This window comes from Blennius ocellaris (assembly GCF_963422515.1).
Source record: "Blennius ocellaris genome assembly, chromosome: 8".
Taxonomy (NCBI): Eukaryota; Metazoa; Chordata; class Actinopteri; order Blenniiformes; family Blenniidae; genus Blennius; species Blennius ocellaris.
Genome location: NC_137657.1, coordinates 14,396,035 through 14,408,095, shown reverse-complemented (window position 1 = coordinate 14,408,095; position 12,061 = coordinate 14,396,035). Strand labels below are relative to the sequence as shown.

Genomic DNA, 12,061 nt, shown 5'->3' with positions numbered 1-12,061 from the left:
GACATCCAAAGCAGATAATTGGCTTGATGCTATATGAACCACTTCTATCAGTTTATCTCCATTTCTCTCTCGTGCACACACACATAGAACTACTAAAAACAAACAAAAAAACACATTATTTGCACAGTATTTCCTGGCCTAAATCCAAAAGATTCAAGGATTTAATTGACTCGCATAAAAGCATGAAACGGGCTAAACAATGAAGTGAATCCATGGGAATTACAGGCAATAATGACTGTGAATAACCTGATCTGCCTTGTTGTCTAGTGTGGCTGCTTTCTTTGCAGGTACTGAAGGTCGGAGCGGAGTACCATTAACCTGTTGAGGTGGGCCGAGTGTGCTTCACCCACTTTCCTGCCCCGTCAACGCCGACAGGATTTTGCATCACCATAACTCCTCGACAGTTTATGAAAACCCAATATACTATCCATCACGGTGACCTCCGTAGTACGAGCGCCCAATCACAGTTACGATTTACCAACCTGTCACACGTTTGTCACCCGAGCTTCTGCCTGGCACTCACTTAGTGCACAGTTCTGGACATTTCTACGGCTGTAAAATAGAATAGAATAGAATAGAATAGAATAGAAGGCCTTTATTGTTACTCTAGCAATGTAAAAACACAGTGTTGCAGCAGTAAAAACAGAGAGGGAAGATATAAATACTAAAATATGTACAACCAAGACGTATTTACAAAGTAGTGCAGAATATGTGGAGAGGAGGTCAGTCCGAGGTTAGATGGGGAGGGGGGTCTCTCACAGCCTGCGGGTAGAAGCTGTGCTTGAGGCGGTTTGTTTTCACTTTTAGCGCCAGATATCTTTTACCGGAGGGGAGGGGGGGAGAACAGGCGGTGTCCAGGGTGGGTGGGGTCGTTGGAGACGGAGGTGGCCGCCGGAACCGTCTTTAAGGAGAGGTAGCGTGGTCCCAATGATTTTCTCAGCCGCTAAGTCAAAATAAACGAAGGTGTTCTGATCATAACAGAGTACAAATGGAGCTTAAGCCAGCTGACTCCTCTTCCTTCCTGCCTCAAACGTCCAACAATTGACAGAAACACTTTTTCAGTGTACGTTTTCTTCGCCACCACAGATGGTCTGCATGTTGGAGCCGACTCCACTCATAACACACATTCCACTGTAAAGTTCAGCTTTGTTTCCTTAACAAATCACTGTTCCTTTCAGTAGTTTATGTATGGCGCCCGTAGGGGTTCAACCAACCTGCTTAGTGTCTATTTCTCCTGGATTAATGCGATTAAACACATCTGAAGAGAACCACAAGAAAAAAAAAAAAGCAAACAAAAAATAAACCCACTTAATTTCTCTGAACAAAAGCTGCAGACATAAAACGTGTGTGTGTGGGTGTGTGGGTGTGTGTGCTGGTAGTAAGTCCTCGGTATTAATATGCCACCACTCCAACCCACGTGCTTTGAAGTCTTTTCCATAACATTTTGAAAGCAGGCCGCGGGGATTTGCTCCTTTTCTGCTGCAGGAGCATTACCGAGGTCAGACACTGATGTCAGGCGATAAGGCCAGACTTGCAATTGGCAATCCACTTCATCCCTGAAGGTGTTTGATGGGGTCGAGGTCGGGGGTTCTGCGCGGGCCAGTCGAGTATTTCCACAGCAAACTGGCAGAGCCATTCCTTGACGGACCTGGCTTCGTGTGCCGAGCTCCGTCAGGCTGAAACAGAGGAGAGACTCGACCCAGAGATGCGGCACAATCAAAACAGTGTGTTTTCTGGGCTGGGAAATATCAAGTCTGTTATGATCCGAATCTCAAAAAAAAAAGAAGGTTTTTCTTAGATCTTAAATCCTGCTAAAAATACACGACATTGTCAACCTTAGTACGCTAGCTCTTATGTATAAGGCGCATCATCATGACCTTCCACCTCATATCCAGAAACTATTCAAACACAAGGGAGAGTCAATATGGGCTCAAAAAATATGGCAAGAACAAATTAAAAAAAAAAAAAGTAGATGTATTTCCATAAGAGGGGTTAACCTTTGGAACAACCTGGACGATAACTTTAAAAAAATCGGCTACCCTCAAAATATTAAAAATGCGATTAAAGCTCACCACTCTGGAAAAATATCGAGCTCAGAATAGACGAGATTAGAAAGCAACTGTGTTCCCTCAGAGGACAGTTTTCGTTTGTTTGGGAATTTTAGAATGGCAAAGAAAATGAAAGCTTTTGTTGTCGTTTTTGGTTTCTGTCACACCAATTGCAGAAGCTTTATGTTTATTATGTACCAGGGTTAGGCAATACAAGTTAAACGTCAGCCTGAAACCCTCGGTCTTCCTCTGTTTTTCATTTCTTTATATTGTTGTATTTTCTGTTGCTGCATTTTGTGTTTGGTTGACCGAATAAGCTATTATTACTGCTACTACTACTACTACTACTACTACGACTTGAAGGTTGTAACAATGTGGAATGATGGAAATGTTGTTTCTCTTTGTTTCAATAGCCTGCTGGAGTCAAGTGATGCAAGTGTCTGAAGTCACTGTTTTCCTTTTGTCTTCTATATCTTCATCCAATTGTATATTATTGTGTTTCATTGGTAATATTTAGATGATCGATTTATTTTATTTTTTTTATGCCAATCTAATGCAACGCTACACAATAGAAACGTCAACCCCTTCCTCTTCGTGATAAAACTACACAACGTCGTCGTGAATAAAATAGAAGAAAATCATTTTTCGGTGAATTTTGGTAGTTTGCAAATGTATTATACCGAGGATAACATTGCATATTTTCAGGCCATTGCATTCTGCAATTCCCACAATGTCCAGGAAAATATGTGCATTTGTTTCTAATTTCATTGTATTTCCAAGAAAGAAAAAAAGCAATAAAATCCTTTATAAAGTGACAAACAAATAAACAAATATCAACATAGATTAGTTAAAGTTTCCTGTTTAGATTTCTTCAACTGGATTTTAACTGTGATTATTTAGGTCTCCTTTGATCGATTTCAGTAATCTTACAGGCTGAAACACTTAAAAACAACATAAAATCAATGATTATGCGTGCACTTTGTGGGATAATTGACAGACATAATAGAACACTAGAAACACACACATTTACATGACAGTGGTTTCATGAAATGTGGCCCTTCGTGTCTCCGTCAGGAGTGTGTCTGAGTCCATCATGGTTCCATAAGAGCTCAGAACAAACAAAGCAAACAGGCCTTTGATGCTTCACGCAGCTTCTCTGATGCCCCTCGGAGGACAAGGTGACGGTGCGGAGGACGGAGGAGCTGTGATCTGCACTCTCGCCTCTGGATGTGAAACACCATTAGCTTTATTATTTGGAGAGTGCCATGTAAACAAACTTTAAAAGAAAATGGGTACAGTCTGATACACGCTGGACCTTCATTTCAGATTCAACTCAATAAACGAGCTTTGGACTGTTGATCGGGGGCAGGGATTAAAAACCGGATCGGATCCCAACCGATCCCATTGTTGGGATCCGTTGAAAATCAGAGCGACGGCATAAGGGCGTAATTTATGCTTCGACTTTTCAAAAGTATTGCATTTCACATGTTCAAGTGTTGAGACACAGTGTTGGGTTTTCTGTGTTTGTTTCTGCATATGAATTGTAGTCGGTGTAACGAGCAACAGTAATTCATCAGAATTATTTTTTCACATTTTGTTGAGTAAATTGTTCAAAGTGAACGATTTACGAGTTGTTTATTGTTCCACGACTAAATATTCACTATGTACAGATCCAGTGGCGGGAAAACAATTGTTTTTGATGGCGAATAAAGCAGCTGCTGAAACTGATTTATAGCTGCTGTTATTTTACAAATATGTCACTAACCAGGCGTAATTGGCCAAGCACAAAATAATAACGAGTTATGTATTCAGTTTTCCTTACAGGTGAGTGGAGATTATGTTTGGTTAAAGGTATTGATTATTTATTTACATCACAACATGGTTATATTTATTTAGAAGGAAAACTGATGAAGTCTGAAGTGCTAAAATGTGTTTGATCATGAAAAACAGTTGATAATAAGCGATATTTACAATCCCAAATCTACATTTCATTAAAAAAAAAAAAAAAAAAACACCACGATGCACAAATTGAACCTGATGGCCGTATCAAAATGAATCCAAGAGATGAAAGAAGTGAATCAAAGTAGATCGTGAAGTAGTTTTACATTTATGAGTTCTATTACTTCAAACAAGTGAAAACACAGATCGAAGCACTTCTAAATCAGAATCTGTTCATTTGTGACCCCAGTAGAGTTTACAGAGCTTGTTTTCTGTAAAAGTCTACAAAATGATGAGTAGTTGGATATTTCAAAGTTTTATTACTAATAAAAATAAATCTGAAAGACCCTTGAAGATTCTGGTACACAATAAATCATTTGAAGACAGCCATTTAATTATTTTTCTGTGTTTGAGCAAAACCATTTTTCATGGTTTAGCAGCAGGTTAATTTATGATGAACAACATTAGGAGCATCATTAGATGCTTTCGATCAGTACAAAACCGCATTTTCATGGATAAAACCTGACTATTGATGTGGATGCTTGAACTCATTACCGCGCCGAACTTAAGGGAGGGAGTGAAGTTCAACCAAACTGTGTCGGCATCAACAGCAGGCTTTTATGGAGTTTAGTAGCCGTTAGCACAATTCATCAATGGGGCCAACCGATTCCACCAACGTCATCAAACTAAACTCAGTGGTCACGAGTTAGCCTGGGATGGCGCAGTGTGTGTGTGTGTGTGTGTGTGTGTGTGTGTGTGTGTGTGTGTGTGTGTGTGTGTGTGTGTGTGTGTGTGTGTGTGTGTGTGTGTGTGTGTGTGTGTGTGTGTGTGTGTGTGGTGGAGAGTGGAAAAGAGACTGAGCCCTCGAGAACAGCAACAGTGGATGAGGTGTCTACCTTAATTCCCCTTTTAGTCTTCTTATTTCCCAGAGGCCACTGCATTGTGATGCAGAGTCACTCAGCCACCTCCCAAAGTGTGTGTGTGTGTGTGAGAGAGCACACGTGCCTGTGTACCCCATTAATCAAGTGCGATGCCCTGATGCAGTATCTGGTCAATTTAGCGCCTCGCAGTCTCATTTTTCTCCTCTTTTTCTTTCTTTCTCTCCCCTTCTTCCCTCCCAGTTTCGGTCCTTTCATCTTTGCATCTTCTCCCACTCCTCTCCAGATCCCTGTTTGCTTGCTAAGCCTCATTAACAATTAATTACCAATCAGCTAGTCAAGTCACCCCTGGACCGCTGGGCTTCTCAATGATTCATTAGTCAGGGTTACACAAGCCTGCCAGGCATAAACACACACACACATGCACACGCACACGCACACGCACACGCACACGCACACGCACACAAACACACTCTGCTCCGTCCCAAACTGTCCTTCTGGGGTCTCTCAGCCTCAGTACACAGGCGAACATACATGCACGCATCAACACATTAGAGCGAGCATATGGACATGAAAAGGCTTCCTCGCATGCAGTCACCTGCACACACACACACACACACACACACACACACACACACACACACACACACACACACACACACACACACACACACACACACACACACACACACACACACACACACACACACACACACACACACACACACACACACACACACACACACACACACACACACACACACACACCACCTGTATCTAATCACAATGTCCTCATTAAAAAGAGATAAAGGGAAACTGATTGAGGGCCGGACTTGAAAAGGTTGTGCTTCCAGGACTTCCAGAACCGCCTTCAGAGTCACACGGGAAGCAGTTGTCAGTCACTATTATAATATTCAAATGAATAATACCAATTCTTTCATGCGATATTAAAATCTGACATTGGTGGTGTTTTGTTTTTCGTCATCCTGGCACGTCTTGCAAACAATGATTAAATCCCTCCTTTTGAAACGGCTGCTTCAATACGCACGTGTTTTTCTCCCTGTGTGAGGTGCTGACTTCTGGATGAAGAAAGGCGAAATCAGCCGACGGAGAGGCTGATGAATATGGGTGGCAGATTTTAAATTACAAAAGGGAACTTTGAAGAGCGTTTGCTCGTTCTCCTTCATTTTCAACAGGAGGAAAGTCCAAAGACCTGTCCTGTCTCATCCACATGTTTTCATTAAGTCCGCAAGGCCGAAGGCAGAAGACTGTTAAACCCGTCAATAGCCACATTCTTGAAAGTGCACTTGTTGAACTGAGAGTTTTCTGGCTCCAAATTAAAAAAAATCGAAACAACTGATCCAAGAAGAAGGGGAAAAAAAAAAAAAAAAAAAAAAAACACTTGATTTTCTTATCGCTTTGTTGAAAATAGTTGAGAAATTTCAGCTCACTGTTGGCGTCTCGTTAACATTCAGCATCCTTCACAACCTTTACTGCCACGACATCTATCTCAGCGAACTGGAGCCGAGAGCAAGAGTTTTCTCTGGATCGCAGAGCTGAAAAAAACAGCCACCCTCAGTCAACTCAAAAGTCACAAATTAACCTGGCACATTTGTCTCTGGAGGAAGAAAGGGTCCAAAGGGGAAAATAGACAACGCAGGGAGGACCAGGACATTTAAACACACTCCACTGGAGGCGTCAAACACGAGGCCTGTGGGCAAAAAGCGGCCTGCCAATGGCTCCAAACTGGCCCATTAAACCAGGAAGCAAATGGTAAAAAATATCAAAGAAAGCAGATTCTGCTTTTGGACAAATGTTCTAAGAGTAGTGGACACAACGCTGAGACCTGCGGTCAGGGTGAGCTTGTTTAAAAACACCCATAATGCAACAGCTATAGGAGAAGTTTTTTTGGACATTGCACTGTATTTGTGATGAAAGGATCATTAAAATTGGCTTTATGTTGAAATTGTACTCGTTTTCTGTAGTAATTGTTATTTAATATAGACATTTTCATCACATAGACTCCTTTTTTATCTTTGCATTTTTAATTTAAAGGTTATTGTGGCACTATTTTACTGGTCCACTCAGATGAAACTGAGCTGTATGTACATAAAATGACTGACACCCCTGCACTGCATCATGCAGCCATCCGTCTCTCCATCCATCTGCAGAAGAAAATCCACACATGCACTTGAAAAACATGCAAAATCTGCAAGCCTGGAGTCAAACCACTGACATCTCACCGTGAGGCGACAGGGCTAACCACTGCATTACTGGGTCCCACCATGCTGGTGTTTGAGCTTTTGAGTTTCTGAGTCAAGTATTAGTCGGCTGTACTTTTTTTGTTTGAGAATCTCGAGAATCTTGAGAAGAACGATCAGCATTTTATTTTTATATTTGTGCAAGTTACAAAAACAATACATGAGCCTAATCCAAAATACGTCGGGATTTAAACTCAGATCAACAAGTCATCGACCAATACACACTCAGAGAATGACACACGCCAATACCAGGCATAAGTTGAACTTTCATTTTTTTTTTATTTTTTTTTTACTGCATTTTGATTATTTATAAACTCAATATTTTGAGACCTTCCACAGCAAGTATGTGCTATAAAAATGTAACAGAGGAACAGCTCCCTCCGACCTCGGGTCATATGAGGCCTCCGCCGCCGTAAACGCTTCATATCCGTCTCGTACAGCGCTGTGGACACAAGCGGCGCAGCCTGCAGGGGAGGGCTGGTAGATTAACTGCCTCTGTGCCGTTAGTCATCGAAGGAGGGCAAAGTTTATTTATCCTCCCAAATTTCCCAGCTGATTTCAAACCCTCGTCCTTCATCTGCCCCCTGATCTACGGCACCTCGGCCCCACGCGAGCGACATTTTATCGGTGCTTCGCACACGCCGCCGGCCACTTCAACCAACTGGAGGCATCGACCGGCGCAGAGGAAGCCAAACACCAGCCGGCTGCACCGGCACCTCTGGGCAACTGCACCGCATTTCTCCCAACCACTCCACAACTCCCTTCCAGTTCATCCATCGCAACGTCATGCATTTCATTTGTCAATTCGCAGTGCCTGTGAGGGGCTGAGTGCGAGTCTAAGCGACGAGGGGCGGGGGGGTGGGGGGGTAGAGTTAGTGGGTGACCTTGGAATAACATGTAAGTAAGACTTATGGTGGTAAACATACACACAAACACACACAGTGCTGTCGTTCAAAGAGAAAAGCGATTCCCGACTTCATGCCAACGTGTTTGACGACACAGAAAAGCCAAAAAGCAGCAGCTCAATTAATTAGTTCAACACAAAAATCTATCAGCATCTATTTAGTGCATGAAAAGCCGAACGAAATAAAGCAGCTTCCTGGATATTTACCTTTTATTTCCAGGGAAATTTCATTTGCACTCCAAATATTCAGATTAATCAATTATGGAAATGACTGTTGGTTGCAGATGCGATAAGATGAGCTTCATTGTCGCCTCACACAGACGTATACTGCACATTAGGCTCAAATAACCCTGACACCTGGAACACCTGTGGTTTATACAGATAAAGTAAACAAGCTCTTTAAATAGAAAGGATCCCTGCACATGTTCACCTGCGTAGGTTTGAGGCTTTACATAACATGGTGCCTGAAACTATAGTGACTGCAGAGTAGATGGATGTCCCTTTAGCCTGGCGCTGAACAATTACTAATGTGCACACGCACACGCACACACACACACACTTGGAAGATGCCCAGTGCAACCAACTGCCGTCCACTGAGCAGCTCCAGTGGAGCAGGTGCAGATGTGCAGATTCAGCGCCGCATTCAAGGACGTCTCAATAGCCGTGATAGGTGAGCGAGCGCCTGCTGTCGAGTTTATCCATCATGACACCGATTGTCATCGCGGGAAATCAATCCGGCGCCTTCAAGCGTCACGTTTCAATAGTCAAGGAATCAAGACAATATGAGCTACGGTGATAATTAAAAGCGTCTCTACGTTTAGCAGCCTGGCGTCTTCGGAGTCTGCGCAAGAGCTGCAGATACACAAGCTGAGATGACATTCAGCACTGGTTCTCAGTATTTATAGCCTCTGTGATATTTCAGATAATGCATGTCCCCGTTTCCTTTCGACAACTATGGATCCCGACATCACAGTGTGGACTTGAGCCCCACAGTGCAACAGCAGAGCTGCATCCCCTGCTGTTAGTCAACAAGCAGAAGCGTTCAGCTGCTGAGGCGCTCATGTTGGAACTGAGGCAATCAGTTGACCAATTGACAGAAAAACCTCCAGTCAATACTTCTGCCTTTCATTTATCAAGCATCATCGCCAATCCCAACCTTCAGCCTCTGGCTCTTCACATACTTCTTTTTTATTTCAAATTGTTGCAAGTTGAACTGTGACCTTTGACTGATGATGGATTCTGGATAGACATCGGTTTGACTCGCTACCGGATCCAGCAGGCGTCTCGAACATATGGCTCCCCGGCCATAACTGACCCAGCAGAGGGTCCGGAGCAACAATCACTGCAGGGAGCAGCTGAAGGTCGGGCTGGGCTGATGATGTATGGCGACTCCATCGCAACAAGTGCTAAACTACGAGCATGTACTTTACCCAGAATGCTTTAGGAGACAATAGGGATGATTCATTTGTACATTTGCATGCCGCAGTGTGGCATTTTACTCCCATATGATGATTTGCGCATCAATCACTGGAGTTCTTGCCAACCATGAGAGCAGCTGGTGGACATTACTGCAGCTCAGGCCACATCCGAGCCGGCTCACAGTGAGAAATGAGTCCAAATCAACAGGGTCTTGTTTCCCCGCCGCTCCTGCCAAGCGCCCGTTCCCTTGGCTGTGCTTTCGATCAATAGCGGGTCGAGACAGTGGGAAGCTTCGTCCATCTATCCGCTTCCCGCTTTGTGGGTTAAAAACGCCAACCGAGTCGCCGTTGTGGCGCTGCCACAGCCACTCGGCTGCACAGGCTCATCAGAAAGTCCATATGATCATAACGCAGACCCCACGTCCTCCCGTTTACCAGCCGAGTGCCCAGCCAGTGGCTGAACGAGCATAATGAGGTGGCTCCCCGCCTCCCCTTAATACTTTATGGCCCAAAGTCGAATCATCCCCCCCCCCACCCCCCTCCTAACGCCTTCCTCAGCGAGGAAGCACAGCAGCGACCTCTGGCTCGCCAACGACGCGAAGCACAGTGGGCAGAAATCAGGCGGCGTTACGACACAAATCCTCTGACCCCAGGCTGAGGGACAGCAGGCGCCTCAACACGGCTACAAACACATCACCGGCAAATCTTTCCAATAAAAGTAACTGAACTCTGCTGGTTTAATAAAGTGAGGAAACATGAGCTCACCGTCATGGAGCTTTGAACCAGTCACATACAGAACATGTGTCCCACAAAAACTACTGACATTTGATTGAACGCCACATTTTTTTTATTTTTTTTATTATATAACAATATAATGATTGTCGGGCTCAACAGACAATACAAAGCACAATTCATGTCCTCCTACTTAGATCTGATAAGACTTTAAATATTGTCTGCAACCGTCAAAACTTGTGGTGTTGCAGTCTCTCTCATTACGCTTATAATACATTCTGTTCTAATATAGTACCAGTTTTACCTTGGGTTTACAAAATTTAAAGAAAAATCATGCGGAGCATCGTATCGACCCCTCTTGAATCCCCCCTTGTCCCCCTCCATGGGAGGCCTGCCTCACACTAGGAAAACAACTGTGCTGAATGTATTCCTCTTAGCAGACAAGACAACAATACGGCTGCGAGCTGAACGGCCAACTGCAGGAAGATGTGGAATAATAAGAGACACTCTTTTTTTTATCCTCAGTGGTGTGAGGGTGAGGTGGTGAAATCATGCAGCCTAAGAAGAAGAAGAAGAAGCGACAAGCTTATTGCCGACAACAGTCTGAAGAGAGTCGCTGAGGCAAAGAGGATTTCAGATTGCACTTTTTTTTTTTTTAAATAAGAAATTTCATGTTGGGGATAAGAGGTTTTGTGAGAAGTGCATTAAATGTGAACATTTTCAGAAGCAGTCGAACCTTTGCACAAGTTGTCTTTATTCCCAAGTTATTAAACTTCCATCGCGTGCTTTTCTCAAGCGCACAAGTTGATTGAAGGCGGATGACATTTCTGTTTTTTTTGCATGAAATATTCAGCAAGCATAAACAACTTGATCTAACCCCCACCCCCACCCCCCCCCCCCCCCGTTCACACTGTTCCTACTTTATTTTGTCAGCAGAGTGGCCTGTACTGTTGAAACTCGGGACAAAATGGTAGACGAGCCCTGCTGTGCGGCTCGTTTTTGTCAAACTTGATCCCAAATAAACTCGTGGGAACGTCGGTCGGAGACGTGAAACAGCAGGTGGGCTCCTCCCGGAGTGATCCATCCACGGCCAACACTCCTCCTGGCGGACCCCGTCGGGCCAGCTGTGTGGATCCAAACCCCGGAGCCCGAACCGGAGACATGACGCACACCTGTGACGGCTCCTCCAACCACAGGCGAACACAAACCGAGCGCGTGCCGCTGCGTTGTGCTTAAGCGATGAGTAATAAACCCCAGTGTGGTGATGGTGGTTCTGGAGGGGGGGGGGGGGGGGGGGGGGTTAATCTGGAGCTCCGGACCGGGGTGCATTAAGGGGGTATTTCTTAATGAGGGGAAAAATATACGCCACACTTGTCAAAACGCGCAGATGGCGCGCGGCAGAGAGATGGAGGTGAGTGCGATTCATACAGCGGCTGTAAACTGATGTGGAAAAATGCGCGAGGCAACTTGATTTGTGGACCGGTGGCGGCTGAGCGCGCGACGAGTCCGCCACTGAGAGACACCTGCGAGCGGGGACGCAGTCCAGTCCAGCTCCCCCGTCCCCCCCCCCCCGCCCCCCTCCCCTGCTCCTGTCCGTCTGTGGCGGTGTCAGTGTCGCCAAAGCAACAAATTAAAGACGAACAGGAATAAAAGACGAGCGGCGCTCACCTCTTTAGTGTCGACGATGCCTCTGACGTATTTCCCGAGGACCGAGTCCACGCAGAGGACGCTGCACAGCACGGCCAGGCACAGGAGTCTCTCCCCGACCCTCACCTCCATCTTTCGCTCTCCCCCGCTGCCGCTCGTCTGCTCCCGCGAGCTCCCCGAAGCCTGGCTCTGCGCGGGAGCGCGCACGGAGAAACAGCGCAGGAGAGAGAGGAAC

At 44.9% G+C, this 12,061-nt stretch overlaps 1 protein-coding gene across 1 annotated transcript in view; it reads right to left on the bottom strand.

Moving 5' to 3' along the window:
- The window catches only part of tmem145 (transmembrane protein 145), a gene marked incomplete at its 3' end in the record, with an annotated part of 48,185 nt that extends 36,161 nt beyond the window's left edge, over nt 1–12,024 (bottom strand). Inside the window, exon 1 of the mRNA XM_080501083.1 lies at nt 11,848–12,024. Within this exon, the coding sequence (XP_080357209.1) occupies nt 11,848–11,958 (111 nt within the window). The 5' untranslated portion in view covers nt 11,959–12,024. The remainder of the gene's footprint in view (nt 1–11,847) is intronic.
- Nucleotides 12,025–12,061: the final 37 nt, after the last annotated feature.